This window comes from Argentina silus, assembly GCF_951799395.1.
Source record: "Argentina silus genome assembly, chromosome: 8".
Classification (NCBI taxonomy): domain Eukaryota; kingdom Metazoa; phylum Chordata; class Actinopteri; order Argentiniformes; family Argentinidae; genus Argentina; species Argentina silus.
The window spans coordinates 23,638,580-23,658,579 of NC_139662.1; the positions used below are offsets into that span (position 1 = coordinate 23,638,580).

General features: G+C 49.3%; 2 protein-coding genes across 4 annotated transcripts in view; both read left to right on the forward strand.

The window, feature by feature from the left end:
• nav1a (neuron navigator 1a) overlaps window positions 1-1,082 on the forward strand; it is a 7,916-nt gene extending 6,834 nt beyond the window's left edge. The window contains exons 14-16 of the mRNA XM_083676071.1: window positions 80-198; window positions 350-538; window positions 740-1,082. Of these exons, the coding sequence (XP_083532197.1) occupies window positions 80-198; window positions 350-538; window positions 740-835 (404 nt within the window). The 3' untranslated portion in view covers window positions 836-1,082. The remainder of the gene's footprint in view (window positions 1-79; window positions 199-349; window positions 539-739) is intronic.
• A 4,537-nt stretch (window positions 1,083-5,619) lies between these two features.
• The window catches only part of mybpha (myosin binding protein Ha), a 21,440-nt gene continuing 7,059 nt past the window's right edge, over window positions 5,620-20,000 (forward strand). The window contains exons 1-9 of one of the 3 annotated variants that reach the window (XM_083674375.1): window positions 5,620-5,973; window positions 6,771-6,833; window positions 7,063-7,134; window positions 10,223-10,288; window positions 10,722-10,856; window positions 11,411-11,578; window positions 16,330-16,418; window positions 17,095-17,290; window positions 17,552-17,691. In XM_083674375.1, the coding sequence (XP_083530501.1) occupies window positions 5,745-5,973; window positions 6,771-6,833; window positions 7,063-7,134; window positions 10,223-10,288; window positions 10,722-10,856; window positions 11,411-11,578; window positions 16,330-16,418; window positions 17,095-17,290; window positions 17,552-17,691 (1,158 nt within the window). In that variant the 5' untranslated portion in view covers window positions 5,620-5,744. Of the gene's footprint in view, window positions 5,986-6,770; window positions 6,834-7,062; window positions 7,135-10,222; window positions 10,289-10,721; window positions 10,857-11,410; window positions 11,579-16,329; window positions 16,419-17,094; window positions 17,291-17,551; window positions 17,692-20,000 lie in introns of all 3 variants that reach the window. The other 2 variants (XM_083674376.1, XM_083674377.1) reach the window with 2 other exon arrangements.

The window sequence follows — 20,000 nt, forward strand, 5'->3', positions numbered from 1 at the left end:
TAGAGAGAGAGAGAGAGAGAGGCAGAGAGAGAGATGATTGGTTGATGGTTGATCTTACAGGAAGTGTGTCATCCCGCAGGTCCCTGCTTCTTCCTGTCATGCCCAGTGACGGTGGCAGAGTTCAGGCCATGGTTCATCGACCTGTGGAACCATTCCATCATCCCCTACCTGCAGGAGGGAGCCAAGGACGGCATCAAGGTACACACACACACACACACACACACACACACACACACACACACAGACACCACACACACATATATATATATACACAAGTAAATACAAGTCCTTGTATTTCTAGTGTTTCATTGTATGTCCCAGTAAAACAGGAAGTTGTGTGTGCTTCCAGGTGCATGGTCAGAAGGCTGTGTGGGAGGACCCCGTGGAGTGGGTCAGAGGGACCCTCCCCTGGCCCAACGCCCAGCAGGACCAGGCCCGGCTCTTCCACCTGCCCCCCCCCAGCACCGGACCCTCCAGCGAGGAGAAGAAAGCCCCCAAAGACACACCCCCACCCAGCACACTGGAGTCAGATCCACTGGTGAGACTATCACTGTGTGTGTGCGTGTGTGTGTGTGCGTGTGTGTGTGTGTGTGTGTGTGTGTGTGTGTGTGTGTGTGTGTCGGTGTCGGTGTCGGTGTCGGTGTGTGTGTGTGTGTGTGTGTGCATGTGCATGTGCTGACCTGTTTGAATAGCGTGTACTGACCCTCTCCCTGTCTCTCTGGCTCCCCCTGCTGTTCAGATGGCCATGCTGCTGAAGCTCCAGGAGTCAGCCAACTACATGGAGTCTCCGGAGCGGGAGAGCACTCTGGACCCCAGCCTCCAGGCTACACTCTGAGCCTAGCGTAATGCTAGGCTAACTGACTCTGAGCCTATCATAATGCTAGGCTAACTGACTCTGAGCCTAGCGTAATGCTAGGCTAACTGACTCTGAGCCTATCATAATGCTAGGCTAACTGACTCTGAGCCTAGCCACAGCGCTAACTGCCCTTAAGCTGAGCCATGTGGCTAACACATTTTTGCTAGGCTAACACAGTCTGCGTACTACCTTAGGCTACAATCCAAACATGAGGCTCACAACTGGGGGGGGGCTAGGGGGGGGGGCTATGGGGGGGGGGGCTGTGGGCCGACCGGGCAATTAAAGACAAAAAAAAGCAAACATAAGTATTATGGACCAACAGACCAACACTTGGCAGATCTGCCCTGTACGTACTACTAGAACATAACTATTGGAAAAACTAACTTGGATTGAAGTCTTCGTGTTCATGTTGAGAGAGATGGGTGACCTTTGTCTTTCCTTTTATGGGGGTTTGTAAATTGAATCTAAGTGCATGGTAACCAGGCGATGAATTTAACCTTATTATTATTCTACCTATCAGAATCCACTACTTTCCCACCTTTGCCCTCCAGAACATCCATATAAAACCGGTGCTGATTGGATGAGTAACTAGTATCCTCACACCTCACTGGTTCTCCCTGTTTGTGAAGGATGACGGAGTCAGAACAGCGACCCTCAGTAGACATCAGCCAAAATGCACTTTATTTTCTATTTGTCTGAATTGGGTTTTTTGGGGGTCTTAGTCAGTGAGTGTGTCTCAATGGAGACAATCGGAATGGCCTGGTGATGTAGTTCTCGTGTGAATCCTGCAGGGGGCAGAGTTCACAGTTTCTGCCTCAGCACTCCTCTCTCCTGAGGTGTGTTTTTATCAACCATGACGGTGCTGAAATAATGACGTGACCAATTTAGTTTTTTTTTTATTATTATCTTATTTAATGATATACTTATCAAATGTATCTGATGCCATTACTGTGAATTTGGTCAGGAGGTCATGCAGGGGACAATAGTTAAGTCTTACTGGGGTCAGTGGTCATATCAATGCGCCATCCACCACTGGGGGTCAAAGGTCGCAGGTCTGGACCTGTGGTTTATTGAAAAGAGAGAACCAGAGTTCAGAAAGCTGGCACCAAAAGTCCCACAACAACAACATTTCTAATTTGCTTTCCAACAACATGTTACTTCCCAATCAACAATGTTGATAATTGACATTATGGTACATGACACCCGGCCGGTTTCTAAACCTCAAACCGACTTTCCGGAACTCTGCACAGCCTCTCTGACTCTGCTCACAGTACCCCATCTAAGGTGTTCTCAGCATGTAAACTCTACTGTATAATAGGAGGGAGAGGGTTCAGCGTGCCACTCCAGAGTGTGTGTGTGTGTGTGTGTGAGAGGATTAGCACGCTGAAGTCCTGTTTCTTAAGCTCCACGTTCGTATGCTGTGAGTGAACCCGTAAGAAGACTGGGTCTATTATGCAGGACCCTGATGTGAGGTCCAAAACAATGGACCGGTTAAGTCCGGGAAGCTCTGATGACATGCAGACTGGTCACCAAAGTGTCATAAACACACCTGTGCACACGTGAGGAGGGAAAAAACAACAACTGCTACTTAAGCTGACTAACTCTGCCAACACGCAACACGCCAACATGCCAACATGCCAACACGCCAACACGCCAACACGCTGAGGCTCTGCTTGTTGTCTGTGCTGATATCTCTCATGTCTGAACACGATCCTCCCTAGGAATCCTCTTACGTCGTAGATATGGAGGACACAACTTTTAAATGTTGTTTTTTTTTAGGATTTTATACAAAGTCATCCTCACTATAATCATCATCATCATCATCATCATCATCTATGGAGAGTCTTCCTTTACTAGGGTACCAGAATTCGAGGAAAAGAAGAAGAAGAAGAAGAAGAAGAAAATGACAACTCATTACTAACACTGAATACACGGCTTTGCATTCCGCACCATTTCTCCCCCGTCCCTCTGACGTCCCCTCGTCTCCCATGTGCAGCGCCATGAGGACGGGAGCAGGACAACAAGGCCACCACACGACAACAAGGCCACCACACGTACACAATAGAAACTGCCATCTTTCTGATAGAGAACCTGTGCAAATGACACTTCTGTTTCATACTGATTATTTGTAACGTCCAGGAGGGTTTGGTCTATGTGTGCTTTTCAACCTGTAGAAATGGTTATGTCTTTCTTTACGCCCATGTATTGTTTTGGAGGGTTGGACCGGGGACAGTGTCATTAACAACAGCTGCATGTCAATAATCAACAATGGCGTCCCCTCCTCTGCTCCGCTCTGCACTTCCTCCATACCGCTTACGAGCACGTTGTCTTTGGCCGATCAGAGGAAGGAAAACAGACTAGGAGAGGAAGTCACTGGAGACTATTGAGATGCACCTGACCCCTTAGCTCTGCGCCCTTTGACCTGGAAGTACCTCAGCCTGCTGCTGCAGAGTACGCAGGCTGCCCCTTCCTGCTCGTACCTCCCTAAAGCCTCCAGACAGGGTGCTGGTGTGATGTCATGCCTCAGACGACCTGTGCCTAAACACCAGTCAGCCTGGAGAGTTCCACGCCATCTCAGCTGCCGTCAGCGTTGGCTGCTGTACCACACAGGCCTGGTTTTTACAGCAGAAGAACTGAGTGAAGTGAATTCATAACTCCACTTCCTGTTTCCTACTCTGATGTCACTTTAATGCCCAGACCTGTAAGAGCATGCTGGGTAGTAAACAGAAGGTGTCTGGTGGTGGTAGAGATGTGCAGAGAGGAAGTATGATGATGTTTGTGTCTGTCGGTCTTGTGTCTGTGGAGGAGGAGAGAGGGGGTTATGTATCGTGCTGGGACTTCTCTACATAGGGACCTGGGTTAGAATCCAGATGGTCACATGTCTGTGTGTGTTTGGACACCGTGCAGCCTGTTCCCCTTGTTGCTGGATGCTGGTGTGAAATACTTGATGTTGAGGAGTTTTGTGGTCGGTGGAGAGTGAAAGCAGTGTAAAGGTGATGTCACCTGATGTCCACTGGCCGGAGCTGTAACGTCGATGCGTTTCTCCCTGGTTCCCAAAGTGGTGTTTTGTTGGACCTGCCGTACTTACCTTATCAAGGGGGGATTTTTACCTGAAGTATCTTCTTTTCCATTTTCATTTTTGAAAGAACAGATGTTTCTTTTTCTTACGCAATCCTTTGTAAAACTTTCTTTCTATTTTGTACAGGACATCACTATTGTAAACAGTGTAAATAATCAGTCCATCCGCGACAACAATCACTTAAGTATAGAAATCTAAGGAAAGGAGTGACCATGGGGCAGGTGGGGGTGGGGTGGTCTTTTTGTATTGCTCTGGTGGTAAGGAGTCCGATGCTGGAGTACGGTGCATCATTAAGGCATGTTTCTATAACCACAGCAAATCCCGTGTGTCTAACATTGCTCTATGGCCTCAATAAAGTCATGCCATCCTTCAAACTGGTGTAGATCTCTTTTGTTTGTTTTGTCCTGTGTGTGTGTGTGTGTGTGTGTGTGTGTGTGTGTGTGTGTGTGTGTGTGTGTGTGCGTGCGTGCGTTTCAAGTTTCAAGTTTATTTGTTACGTCTCATACACGAGTGCAGGGAGTAAAATTCTTGGGCTCGGTTCCTTGACAATGCAGCATCCAATACAAATAATACAATAATACAAATAATACAAATAATACAATAATACAATAATACAATAATACAATACGCAGTAGTGCAGTGAGGTAGGACCAGACAATAAGTGACATAGTACAAGATAAGTGAGACAGTTGGACAGTGATGATCGTTGGAGACACAAGACAGTAGACATGACACAATTGCAGTATAAATAGTAGAGTAAAAAAGTAAAGTGTGTGTGTGTGTGTGTGTGTGTGTGTGTGTGTGAGTGTGCGTGTGTGTGCATACCAGGGGAGGCTGGTGGAGGTAGAAATCAGAGGACAGGCTCATTGTAATGCATGGAATAAAATAAGGAATGATATGAAACGTGTGTTTGATACCATTCCATTCCATGCATTCCAATGAGCCTCTGATTTCTACCTCTACCAGCCTCCCCTGGTGTGTACAGTATGTCTGTCCCAGTGCTTGGCACAAGCCTGCTCCATCAGCAGAGTCTCACCAGAATTACTGCTTGCTTTGTCATTCACTTTTCTCACTGACAGGCCATGATCTCCCAGTGTCACTGTTACACACACACACACACACACACACACACACACACACACACACAGCGAGGACACTTTTTAGCCAGTCTGCTGGCAGTGTCTGTCCATCCTCAGGGTGAGCTGTAATGCACCATGTAATTTGTCTACATTTCCAAGGCTTACCAGAGGAGGGCGCCAAACCTTTAGACAAGCACCACTGACTGGCTCCTCGTACGTCTCCAAATGATGCCATACAACATAGTTACCGGTATATACGCACGACAGCATCTTTACGCACGGCATATAATTCCGTTTCATTAGGCTACTAGGTATTTTCTGTGAAATACTCTGAGAGAAATATTCCTATATTATCATGATTGTGTGTAAATCGCATTAAACCAGTGAGGCTTGCAGAATCAAAATATGCCTCAAAACCTCCGTGTGCGGGGGGTGCGAGGGGCTGCGTGTGTGTGTGTGTGTGTGTGTGTGTGTGTGTGAGAGAGAGAGAGAGAGAGAGAGAGAGAGAGAGAGAGAGAGAGAGAGAGAGAGAGAGAGAGAGAGAGAGAGAGAGAGAGAGAGAGAGAGAGAGAGAGAGAGAGAGAGAGAGAGAGAGAGAGGCATATTGCGTGCGTCTATATATAAAGTCAAGTCATCAGAGGGGTGGAGACCCACACACTATATATATGACTAAAGTCCCTGCAGGCAGTTTTATCCAGAGCACTGGTCGTTCCCTAGGGTACTCAGCACCATGCCATCCAAACCCGCACCCATCAAGAAGTCCCCCGCCAAGGCGGCGGCCAAGGCCGAGGAGAAGGCGGCCGAGCCTGCCCCCGAGGCCGCTCCTGTCGAGGCTGCACCGGCCGAAGCACCTGTGGAGGCCGCCCCCGTGGAGGCTGCTCCAGCCGAGGCTGCTCCAGCCGAGGTCCCAGCAGAGGCAGCCCCCGCCGCCGAGGGAGAGGCCGCCCCCGTAGCTGAAGGTACTGCTTCTGGTACATGGAAACAAATCCACCGACGGTGCCACATACTGTTACCGACCTTTAACTTAAGCCTACTAAAGTCTAACTAATTCTACCACTCACCTATCATTCTTACCAGGACGGCAGTTTTTGTATAGGTATAACTGCCCTGCCAAATATCATAACCTATATTCGAAGGTGTCTTTCTATAGCCTATTTAACTGTATAATTAAATTAACACCCTAACCTTTAATCACCCTAACCGGGCAATCCAGCCGCCCCTGCCCCGGCTGAAGAGCCCGCTGCCCCCGCCGAGCCCGCCGACGGTAAACACCCGTCAACATGCAATGCTCATCCATTTATTCCTCATTACTAATTTGGTTCTGCCTTTCATAGCGATAGCTTACCGTAATGTTTCAATGCGTGTGATTTCAATGTGCGCTTTACTTTCACTTCAACTTCAGGCCTGTATGCTCCATCATCGCTATGAATAATTGTAACATATATTAACACCTGGCTGACGCTAAAGGAGAAACCAAATGCTTATTAAAAAGCTACAAGTGATTTATCTTACTATTTTCGCTCTTTAGCTGAGAACTGGACTAACCTTTTATTGACATGTGAAAGCGTAGCCTATTATAATCTTTAAAATGCTACAGCTGGAAGTTGAAGTTGACCCTAGACACTGATCTGGCTGGGTAAAGCTGACCTCTAGATCTGTGTCTAAGTGCAGTTTCTGTCCAGAGTTCTGTGATCCAGAGTCTGTGAGCTGTCTTATCTTTGCATGAAGGTAACTTTAACCTCTCTACTAACGCCAGCCTCTCCTGAGCCTCCACCGGAGGCTGCTGAACCTGCTGCTGAGGTCCAGGCACCTGCTGAGGGTAATCAACATTACAATCACAACAATAAGTGCTTTAAAGCATAAATACCATCTGTATTTATTACTGAATTATGCTTGCTAGTGTCTTTATGTCAGCAACATGAATGAATATAGTATTTTATGATACTATTGTACTACTAATTTGAGACAGTTTTGTTCTTCCTCGAGACACTTTGACCTACTGTCCTCTTACTAACCTCTGACCCCTGACCTTCAACCCCTAACCCCAGCCGCTGCACCCACTGCAGAGGACGCCCCCGCCCCCGCCCCCGCCCCCGAGGCTGAGGCCCCCCCAGCTGATGGTAACCCCCAAACCTCTGCTATAACCTCTTACGACACTTCTTAATTACGGTATAATGCTTCATGGTAAAGTTCTTGGTAAAGCTCTAACTCCACCCCACATCTCAACATGGTACCTCCCTAACCTCTTATCACCTCAAGGTACGGTATGTTAACACCACAGAGCCAATAGACTCTCACCGCCATACGTGGTCATCATTGGTATTACGTCCTCTAATGGTAAGATGGGGAACCGAAAACTACAGTTCCCATGGTCCTTTTCACCTTACTGACCTTTAACTGAAGAAGGACACTAACGTTGATCATGAGGTCTCGACTAACGTTCCCCCAGTGGTTATATTGCTAGGCTAACATCTATCTAACGTCTAACACTAGTCGCTGCTCATGCGCCCGAGGAGGTTGCTGCTCCCGCCCCCGCCGCTGAGGCCCCCGCTGAGGTGCCCGCTGAGGTGCCCGCTGAGGCCCCCGCTGCTGAGGCCCCCGCTGAGGTGCCCGCTGAGGTGCCCACTGAGGCCCCCGCTGCTGAGGTGCCCGCTGAGGTGCCCGCTGAGGCCCCAGCAGAGGTGCCCATAGAGGCCCCAGCAGAGGTGCCAGTTGAAGTGCCTGCTGAGGCCCCCGCTGAGGTGCCCGTAGAGGTGCCCGCTGAGGTGCCCGTAGAGGCCCCTGCTGCTGCTGAGGGTAAAATACACCACAGCTACTGACCAACTACTGACCATCAACCCACACATCCACAGACCAACTACTGACCAGCAACCCACACATCCACAGACCAACTACTGACCAGCAACCCACACATCCACAGACCAACTACTGACCAGCAACCCACACATCCACAGACCAGCTATGGACCAACTACTGACCAGCAATCACCATACAGCTACTGACCATCAACCCATACAACCACAGACCTGCTGCTGACCGTCAGACCGGAACCCGCTGCCCAGGGTCAAACACACCTACTGACCACTGACAGAGTAGACGTCTCTCTGGCCAGTGATCATCCATCCCTCCTGCTCCTCTCACCTCCCAGTCTCATCCCTCCCTCCCTCCTCCCTCCTCTCACCTCCCAGTCTCATCCCCACCTTCCCTCCTCCCTCCTCTCACCTCCCAGTCTCATCCCTCCCTCCCTCCTGCTCCTCTCACCTCCCAGTCTCATCCCCACCTTCCCTCCTCCCTCCTCTCACCTCCCAGTCTCATCCCCACCTTCCCTCCTCCCTCCTCTCACCTCCCAGTCTCATCCCTCCCTCCCTCCTCTCACCTCCCAGTCTCATCCCCACCTTCCCTCCTCCCTCCTCCCACCTCCCAGTCTCATCCCCACCTTCCCTCCTCCCTCCTCCCACCTCCCAGTCTCATCCCCACCTTCCCTCCTGTGCTCCACCCATCATCTGACCTCCCAGCCTCTGCCACACCTCTCTCCCTCTCCTCCTCCTCCCTCGCTTCCACCTCCTCTCTCTCTCTCTCTCTCTCTCTCTCTCTCTCTCTCTCACTCTCTCACTCTCTCTCTCCTCCGTACTCATTGACTGCCCCTCAGTGGGGCCACCCCTGCTATGGTGGATGTAGTAGTTGCCCCTCGGTGGGGCCGCCCCTGCCATGGTTGATGTAGTAGTTGCCCCTCGGTGGGGCCGCCCCTGCCATGGTTGATGTAGTAGTTGCCCCTCGGTGGGGCCACCCCTGCCATGGTTGATGTAGTAGTTGCCCCTCGGTGGGGCCGCCCCCGCCATGGTTGATGTAGTAGTTGGTAAACATGAGTATCCATTACTGACACGCGGCTCATCTAACCCTTAACCTTTAACCTCTAACCCCAGCTACCGCCGCGCCCGCTGAGGAAGAAGCTGCCCCCACAGCTGACGCTCCTGCAGACGGTAAACACACGCCGCGGGGAACACACACACACTCTCTAACACACGTGCTGTGTGTATGTGTGTGTGTTCTCCCCTGTAATACACATGCTGTCCTCGTCACAACATGTTAGTGTTTCTGTCGTGACCACGCTGTCACACACTGCCATGCTGGTGTGTGTGTCTGTACTGTATCACATGTGTGTCCTTATCTATCTCTAAGTGCTGTACTATATCACGTGTGTGTGTCTGTACTGTATCACATGTGTGTCCTTATCTATCTCTAAGTGCTGTACTATATCACGTGTGTGTGTCTGTACTGTATCACGTGTGTCCTTATCTGTCTCTAAGTGCTGTACTGTGTGTGAGTGTGTGTGTGTCTGTGTGTGTGTATGTCTGTGTGTGTGTGTGTGTGTGTGTGTGTGTGTGTGTGTGTGTGTGTGTGTGTGTGTGTGTGTGTGTGTGTGTCTCTTTCATGACATGCCCATATCAAACAGTCCGTTCCATGTGTTCCTAATACAACATGAGTGAGAGTCAATATGTGTGTGTGTGTGCGTGCGTGCGTGCGTGCGTACCCTGCTTGCTTTCGTTGTAGAACAACAGATATCCTGCTTTACTAGAGAAGAACATGTATACCATACAAATTCATCCTCTGCTGAGGTAAATGTCATTGACTAATTGGCTTCTCTAACACATTTTAACGCTAGCTGCTCCTGCCGCTGCTGCTGAAGATGCTGTTGCTGCTGACGCCCCCGCAGAAGGTAAACCTCCACCTCCACCGCAACGCAGCTGGAACAACATCTCAGCCCCCACACATCGCAGAGACAAAAGCAGAGGCTAATTGCAGAAAAACCACAAGCCTCAGAAACTAGGCACAGACACAAACACACATCTGCACACCTCTAACAGAGTCTTTTTTTGCACAAATGTTAAAACCTGCTTCATAAAAAATGTCATACGCTGAATCCTCCATCATGCCTCTCCCTCGCAGTGAGGTCCAGAAGCTCTCCCACGCCCCGACTCTGTTCCCATCTGTTCCTTAACAAACCCAACAACAAACAGAATTTCCTGAAATAATTAACTTACAATTGAGTCCATTGTGAACAGTCTGTCTACTACATTGTTATGATGAAGTAAACAGGGGTAAAAAGTGGGTTGTTCTGAAACGGCTGTGATGGTGGAGGTCTGGTCCTCAGTGCAGGTGTTTATCTCTAATGTGACTCTAACCCATTGACTGCCTGTTTAATGCTAGCTGCTCCAGCTGAGGCCGCCCCGCCAGAGGAGCCACCCAAGGCCCCCACACCCCCACCTCCCGCAGGTAAACTTAAACTCCAGGCCCAGGCTCCACTGAGGCCTCCACCGGCTCCTCTCAGCCAACCAGTCGCCAGCATCGTCAACTCATCCTGTGTTTGTTGTATCACCTCTGCCCTGTTCTGGATGCACACACACGTACAGCTAGGACCAGATCAGGGAGGATCAGATAGAGGTCATTTCATAAAAGAGACCAGGGAGTAACCATGGTAGCCAATGGTAGTCGTTTACTTCAGTTCCGTTCCCTTGGAGGTTCTGTTTGACTCCTCCAGCAGACACAACACACTTCCTGAAGAATATTGAGATTTGTGACATTCCGTCTGATCCCTCCTCTCACGGTCCTCGACGTACAGTAGTGAGTGTCTACCTGGCTCTCGCTGCACCTGCCACGGTCTCATTGTGGTGCTTTGTGGTTGTGTTTTGGTTGAACCGTACCTTAGTTCCCACGAGCGCCCCCCTGAACGTAGCCGTGGAGGACGTCAATGACACGTCCGTCACCATCAAATGGAGGTCTCCAGAGACCCTCGGAGACTCTGGCCTGGACGGCTACACCGTTGAGTACTGCCAGGACGGAGGTGAGTGTGTGTTCTAAAACCTGTGTGTGTGTGTGTGTGTGTGTGTGTGTGTGTGTGTGTGTGTGTGTGTGTGTGTGTAAAAAGCCCATGGGCTGCACCTGTCTTCAGAGTGTCAGGGGCAGATTGACTCATAGCTGGTCCATATACGGCTGTCACTGTATCCTCACCCTGCTTTTAGAACCTCCTGCTGGCTCTGATGATATATCAGGCCTTCTGAGGCGTCCAAGATGGACCTGCTGTAAGACTAATGTTTGGACACCAGTGTCAGCAGGAGATAAAACACTGCATGTATCCTCATTAAAGATGTGCGTATGTCACAGGAAAAAGAAAGAATTTGTATAATAAAAGAAATGTAAAAATCTGTCCCTATCTGTTTACGTCAATGTTTGAATTAGGCAGTATCTTTGTCTATCATGTCGTAGCTTTCAAGCTTTCAAAAGCCCAAACGCAGTCAGACGTCGTGTCCTTTTAGTGATCATGTTGTAAACTACAGTAAGCTACATGATGTAAATGCTAATGTGTGAATGCTAATGTGCTAATGTGTTTCTCTACAGCGGCAGACTGGGTGGTGGCTAACGCAGAGCTAACGGCGGCTAACCGCCTGGCCATCAAGGACCTGACCAGCGGCGCCGTGCTGAACATCCGTGTGGTGGCCGTGAACGCCGGCGGCCGCAGCGAACCGGCAGCGCTGGCCGAGCCCGTGATCGTCCGTGAGATTGTTGGTGAGTACCTACTGGTGGAAGGCAGTGTGTGTGTGTGTGTGTGTGTGTGTGTGTGTGTGTGTGTGTGTGTGTGTGTGTGTGTGTGTGTGAAGGGGGGATTGCATATATGAAGCACTCCCCACCAGGTCTCAAAGTGCTTTCCACTGAATTGGGGAACATGATGGACCTTAGGGTTAGGGTTAGGGTTAGGGTTAGCCATTTTGTACTTACAGCCATTTTGTACTTACACAACAACTCACAACATCGATGACAGTGCAGTGGACGGGGACGGGGATCGGGTACGGGTCGTTTCGGGGGTGGAGCTGGTCAAGGTCAGTTTTTCGGGAGATGTTGCTCACTTGCTTTCAACAGCAGCATCAACTTGATACCTTCCAGTATGACTTATGACCATGAAGTCATCATAGTCCTCATGTTACTGGGAGGAGGTGGAAATGGTGGTCAGTGCCAGAACAGAGATGGGCCCTCCAGATGTACAAACATAAATCTCAGGGCTGGTGCTGACAAGTGCTTTCATTGACATTAAATGATACACACTTAGACACACACTTAGACACACACCTAGACGTAGGCTTGACCTTCTCTCATGGCGGAGAGGACACCAGCACCCACACAGACCAGGAGGAAGTCATCAGAGGTGCTTTCACCACTTCACCACTCGAACTGATGTGGTTTTACAAACTGATTCAGTAGCACACAGATCTAACAGATCAGAATGAGATCAGATCTAACAGATCAGAATGACATCAGTCCGCTTAAAGTGTCTTTTTTTAATACATTTATTTTTGTCCCAAAACTTTTTGGGTCATAAAGCACTTAAAACTACAATCCCCAGACACTGGTCCATGCTGTTTAAGATTCTAACCCTGGGCTACATACAATAGGAGATACTGAAATAGAAGATATAGAGTATGACACCATGACTGTCACAGTGACCTGTAGTCCCTCACAGTGGCCTGTAGTCTCTCACAGTGGCCTGTAGTCTCTCACAGTGACCTGTAGTCCCTCACAGTGACCTGTAGTCTCTCACAGTGGCCTGTAGTCTCTAGTCTCTCACAGTGGCCTGTAGTCTCTAGTCTCTCACAGTGGCCTGTAGTCTCTAGTCTCTCACAGTGGCCTGTAGTCTCTAGTCTCTCACAGTGGCCTGTAGTCTCTAGTCTCTCACAGTGGCCTGTAGTCTGCAGGGCTCCTGCAGCGTCTGGCTGTGGTGTGATTTAGTGTCAGTGTGACAGGGGCAGGAAAACATTTGGCTACTGAGCCACCTGTCTGCTCTGCCATCTCTGAACCTTTATTTAACCTTAGTTTAGCAGGGAGTCCCTTGAGACCAACGTCTCTTTTACAAGGGAGCCCTGCATACACACAGTTTACAATAACACATCATACACATACAAAATTACAACATCATAAAACACAATCAAGAAAAACAAATCTTATTTTTCAATAAAGAGGTCCTCAATCAAAACGTTAAACTGCCCAAGCGGCACCAGAGCATCCTGGGAGTTTCCTCCCCGTCACAACCAGAGTTTCTGGTAGTTGTTCCTCAACAGGTTTGAGCTGGGTTAGGGTTAGGGTTAGGGTTAGGGTTAGGGTTAGCCCAGTGCTCAGCCAAGGGACTGAAAGCAGCAGTAGAACTAAAAGTATCAAGTAAACTGTAAGTCTTAATATGAGACTTCAACATGTGTCATGTCGGGACTCGGTGACAGCCCAACATATTAAGCCGATTCCTCTGTTGATCAGAGTTATCGACCGTATCGACCGATACTGCATTAGTCCAACAGAACAAGTACTGACAGCATGCTGAACTTCTGTCTTTGTCCCTTCCCTTCAGGAGTGGTCTTATATAACACATGTACTGTACACTATGTACAATGTCCTGGTGGTCCACTTTTCAGAAGGACAGCTCTCTCTCTCTCTCTCTCTCTCTCTCTCTCTCTCTCTCTCTCTCTCTCTCTCTCTCTCTCTCTCTCTCTCTCTCTTTGTCATCATGTTTCCATGGTCACGCCATCACAACCGCTGGTCAACTGAGGGGAACGTAACCGAACCCTAATTGATTCTGGGTAAAGATGTCCTGTGGCGGATAAATCCATCTACACACACACACACACACACACACACACACACACACACACACACACACACACACAAACACACACACACACAAACAAACACACACACACACACACACACACACACACACACACACACAAACACACACACACACAAACACACACACACACACACACACACAAACACACACCCCTGCCCAGAGACAAAGCCTCATTATAGATAGTTTCCTGGTGAGCGGACAGAGGAGGACCGGGCCGGTGCCCTGGCTGGTGATCTGTGTCAGGCTGGGGACATATGTGGACATGGTTGGGAAGTGTGCTGATTAGCAGGGATTAGGGATAAGGCCCCGGGTTCGGAGGCTCACAGAGAACGCTGCCTACCGGATACCTGACCCTGAGCCACACACACACAGGGAATGGAACGGGAGAGAAGGAGAGGAGGGAGGGAGGGAGGGAGGGAGGGAGGGAGGGAGGGAGGGAGGGAGAGAAGGAGGGTAGAGTGAGAGAGGCACAGGGAAACAGTGATAGGGAAGGAGAGAAAGAGAGGGGTAACAGAGTGGGTTGAGATTCCACGGGGGGGGGGGTGGGGGGGGGTAGGGTGTCGTATATCGTATAAGCCTGGTGAGCTTTTGAGAGATTTGCTGTTTATGTACAAACATGTTGGGAACCCTGCTTAGACCAAGGCATCCTGGGTAGGTGGGCGGCGTGCTTCGCTAACTATGCATGGTTGCACCTTCTTTAACAGTCCGACATTTACTTGACATTATTTTCTGTTTTAATAATTTAATAATTACACTTTTATTACACTTTTATTTATTCATGTGCTGTTGTCCCCTATCTGGGGATGGTTCTGTTCCTCGCTCAGCCCAATATGAGGAAACACTGTTTGATCCAGACATCAGGACACTGACGCCCCGGTGTTCCTAAAGCTCCACTCTGAGATTTGTCTGAGAGGAGCAGCACACTTGTCATGGCTCGTCCGAGGTTTTCTCATCATCACGGCTATTTTTGGAGCTTGTCTGGATGTGGTGGGATGTCTTTCTCTCTCTCTCTCTCTCTCTCTCTCTCTCTCTCTCTCTCTCTCTCTCTCTCTCTCTCTCTCTCTCTCTCTCTCTCTCTCTCTCTCTCTCTCTCTCTCTCTCTCTCTCTCTCTCTCTCTCCTCCTCTGTGGCTCAGTTGGTAGAGCATGGCGCTAACAACGCTTAGGTTGTGGGTTTCATTCCTGCTGGGACCATATATACTGAAATGTATACACTCACTGCAATGTAAGTCGCTTTGGATAAAAGCGTCAGCTAAATGGCATGTATTATGTATCTCTCTCTCTCTCTCTCTCTCTCTCTCTCTGCCTCTCTCTCTCTCTGCCTCTCTCTCTCTCTCCCTCTCTCTCTCTCTGCCTCTCACAGCTGAGCTTGTTACTGAAAAGGCACTTCTGACCCCCAGCTTAGCATTACTGCAAGTAATCATTTAACATAACCGCACTCCTCATTATCTCTGAATTCCCCCGTGTCACATTCTAAGTGCAGCCGTTTCAGTGGTTGAGAGGCTGATGATGGCCGGAGCCATATACTTAAGCTATATACCATATACTTAAGCCATATACCAGATACTTAAGCTATATACCATATACTTAAGCCATATACCAGATACTTAAGCCATATACCAGATACTTAAGCTATATACCATATACTTAAGCTATATACCATATACTTAAGCCATATACCAGATACTTAAATGTAAGTGTCTGAAGGATTAATTAAAGATCTACAAAATGACCATGTTTTCACACGGTACCTCAGATACATATTCCATTGATCTCTATGATATGAAGGGAAAAAAAAACATTCACCTACCGGTCTTTGTATCAGTGTCAAAACAATGACATGAAAACAGTTAAAGCCATTTAAAGTTCAGTAGGTGCAGCTCTCTTTTTGGCAGGACTATGAAGGGGCCATCTGGGCTGGGGGATTAATTTTAGCTCCTCCACACATGTGCTTCCCATGTGAGCCGTGTCCATGCCTGGCAGGGCTATTAGTAGCCTTAGCAGGTTCATTAATGGAGCTTTTCTACTTTCGGCACCGGTGCTTGGTTCAAACCCTGAGACTTGTGTGTTTCCATCTCTGAGAACGGCCCAAATAAGACCCCAAAAAAGACTCAAAAAAGCCCAGGGCCGTGGCCCCAAGCTCCTACACTGACCTGCGACCTTGGGGAGATTTTGAGGACTTTTTTGGGACTTGGGCGGGGTTTGAGGGTAGGCGTGTGATGCCTACTGCCCCCTCCCATTGTTTGGCTCGTCTAGGCTAAGCTAATGCTAGCTAATGCTACCAGCTAGCCTAGGGCTGACTTGGCATAGCTGTAACTGTTATATATATATATTTATATATATCCTAAACGTCTTGATGTGAGACGCACCTAAAGCATCACGTAAGTCAAGCCCTACGTCGTAGGAGGAGCCTTTGTCAACTGAGTGGCCTCCCCAAACTGTACTGATGTGTTTTGGGATTATAGCACCGCACGCAGGCTGTTCATTTGGTTTGTTTTGATTGTAATTTGTGGTGAGGAATTGGTATCTGAGTGGGACGGGTAACCAGGGTAGTTTTGTTGCTATCTGAGTGGGACGGGTAACCAGGGTTGTTTTGTTGCTATCTGAGTGGGACGGGTAACCAGGGTTGTTTTGTTCTTTTTCTCCAGACCGTCCTAAGATCCACATGCCCCGCTACCTCAGAGCCCGCTACATCAAACAGGTCGGAGAGCAGGTCAACCTGGTCATCCCCTTCCGTGTAAGTAGATAAGTTACCTCCTTATCTAGTCCACCAGAGCCTTCTGTGTAAGTTAAATCTCCTTAGTTACCTCCTTATCTACTCCACCAGAGCCTTCTGTGTAAGTTAAATCTCCTTAGTTACCTCCTTATCTACTCCACCAGAGCCTTCTGTGTAAGTTAAATCTCCTTAGTTACCTCCTTATCTACTCCACCAGAGCCTTCTGTATAAGTTAAATCTCCTTCACATTCTGACCAGGTCAATCAATCAATCAATCACATTTATTTGTACAGCACTTTTTACACAGACAAATGTCACACAGTGCTTCACAACAAAACAATACTAAACAATATAAATATTAAATACAATACAAACAATATGATCTAACACCAAACCATAGACCCCCAAAAGTAACTTGCTACTTGCAAGCAATGGTTAGCCCCCAAACCCCTGCAAGATCACTCCGCTCGTCCACCTCGGCTACCCGCCTGGCACCGCCGCCTCTACGTGGATGCAGTGGCCACGCTACTCGGTCACGGCTTTTCACTGAGGCTCTGAGACTCTGATATGAGGTACAGAGGCTCTGATATGGTCCTGTTGGATGTATAGAGGCTCTGATATGGTCCTGTTGGATGTACAGAGGCTCTGATATGGTCCTGTTGGATGTACAGAGTCTTTACCCCTCCTCCTCTCCCAGGGCAAACCCAAACCCGTGGTGACCTGGACCAAGGATGGGGAGCCGCTGGACACTAAGAGGGCCAACATGCGTAACACTGACAAGGACAGCATCCTGTTCATCCGCACAAGCCAGCGGGTCGACTCTGGTACCTACGAGATGAGCGTGAAGGTGGACAGCTTCGAGGACAAGGCCACGTTCGTCATCCAGATCGTGGGTGAGTAAACATATGCATGCAGAGTACAAGTGCATCAGATGTACTATTTGACCTCACAAAGACCAGGTGATGGTCACAACATTGTCCACCCAGGTGTGTGTGAGGTGCTTCTGTCATGCCTGTGTTACTTTGTACAATGGAACCAATGGAACAGTCCAAAATGTGCAAATTCCAAGATAAATCAAGCGCACCTCAAATACTTTCAGTGATGTGTCTGTGTGTATGTGCCTCAGGTGTGTGTGTCTCCTCTGTGCCCCCCAGAGCTGCCCGGTCCTCCCAGCAGCGTGAAGCTGGTGGACTCCTGGGGATTCAACGCGGCGTTGGAGTGGACCCCCCCTCAGGATAACGGCAACACAGAGATCACCGGATACATCGTCCAGAAGGCTGACAAGAAGACCGGGGTGAGAAACACACACACACACACACACACACACACACACACACACACATACACACACACACACACACACACACACACACACATACACACGGTTGTGCACACAAAGGAGATAAGGAGTGGAAGCTTTGGGCATTGGAATATAAACTTCACCTGAGTCCCTTCAATATGGTCATGACTACACCTGAGTCCCTTCAGTCCTGCTTGCAACAACGTCTGATGAACATTTACAGAACATTGCCTCATATTGAGGTCACCTGACTTCTGACCAGGATGAACTGTGGACTCCAACTTCTCCTCTTTCACTGAGGATCTATAATCATATACAGATGGTCTCCTTCAAGGATCTGACAGACGTCCAGGGAGAACCAGGAGCGCTTAACACAGCTCACCCTGAAGCCTGAGGATCAGGATACACCCTGAAGCCTGAGGATCAGGATACACCCTGAAGCCTGAGGATCAGGATACAGCATTGGGCCTGAGGACGGGACAGACGGACAGACAGACGGATGGACGGACGGACAGACGGACTGACAGACAGATAGATGGGCAGACAGACAGACAGACAGACAGACAGATAGATAGATAGACGGACGGACAGATAGACAGACAGACAGACAGACAGACAGACAGACAGACAGACAGACGGACGGACGGACGGACGGACGGACAGACAGACAGACAGACGGACAGACAGATGGACGGACAAACAGACGGACGGACGGACGGACGGACGGACGGACGGACGGACGGACGGACGGACGGACGGAGGGGGTTGTATTGTAAAGTGATGACTGATTTAGAACGCTGCCAATGAGGGCGTGGCTCAAGCAGGAAGGGGGCAGGGCCAGTGTGGAGACCCTGCTCCTTATAAGGACATTCCTCCCGCTCCCTGTGCTTGTAAGGCTGTGAAGACCTCTCAACAGATGGCTCCAGAGGACGACTCATCTGTTTCTGACCAGCAGAGAGTTAGAGGGAGAGAGAGAGGGAAAGAGAAGGAGGGGGTTGAAAGATAGAGGAGAAGAGGAGAATGAGAGAGCAAGGGGGAGGAAGGAGTGAGAGAGAGAGAGAGAGAAAGACCAGTGACAGCATGTTGCCCGGAGACTGTGAGAGTGAAAAAGTGATACTCAACATGGAGAGGGATGTGAGCGCGTTTAAAGTGGAAAGATAGAGCCACTTAAACACATGACATGATACCAGATACCTGATCCTCTCACACTGCTGCCAAACACAGAGCCAGCAGCCAGCAGCCACCTGCTGAATTAATACTGCACATGAACTTGGTTTCTGTTCATAAAGGGTTTGTTCTCTGAAGGAGACTTGATTTAACTTCTTAAAAGGCTTTACGCTGTACTTTGTGTGCCCTCTTTGTTCATACTGTACACTGTATGTCCTCCCTCTGTCCTCCCTCTGTCCTCCCTCTGTCCTCCCTCTGTCCTCCCTCTGTCCTCCCTATGTCCTCCCTCTGTCCTCCCTCTGTCCTCCCTCTGTCCTCCCTCCGTCCTCCCTCTGTCCTCCCTATGTCCTCCCTCTGTCCTCCCTCTGTCCTCCCTATGTCCTCCCTCCATCCTCCCTCTGTCCTCCCTATGTCCTCCCTCTGTCCTCCCTCTGTCCTCCCTATGTCCTCCCTCTGTCCTCCCTATGTCCTCCCTCTGTCCTCCCTCTGTCCTCCCTATGTCCTCCCTATGTCCTCCCTCTGTCCTCCCTATGTCCTCCCTCTGTCCTCCCTCTGTCCTCCCTATGTCCTCCCTCTGTCCTCCCTATGTCCTCCCTCTGTCCTCCCTATGTCCTCCCTATGTCCTCCCTCTGTCCTCCCTATGTCCTCCCTCTGTCCTCCCTCTGTCCTCCCTATGTCCTCCCTATGTCCTCCCTCTGTCCTCCCTATGTCCTCCCTCTGTCCTCCCTATGTCCTCCCTCTGTCCTCCCTATGTCCTCCCTCTGTCCTCCCTCTGTCCTCCCTATGTCCTCCCTCTGTCCTCCCTATGTCCTCCCTCTGTCCTCCCTATGTCCTCCCTCTGTCCTCCCTATGTCCTCCCTCTGTCCTCCCTATGTCCTCCCTCTGTCCTCCCTCTGTCCTCCCTATATCCTCCCTCTGTCTGTCTCTTGGTTATTCTACCTCTTAATCTGTCCTTTTGAATGTAATGTAACTTGTTGGTTAATTCACCTGGGAAATGACTGTGATGAATTAACATGTGAATAAGGCAATATCCTGAGAAAAGCAGAATAGCAGCATGAATTAGCCAGCATGAATTAACCAGGAATGGTTCACCGTTAATAAGTGTATGAAGTTAATATTTGGTGTTGTGTTGTTCT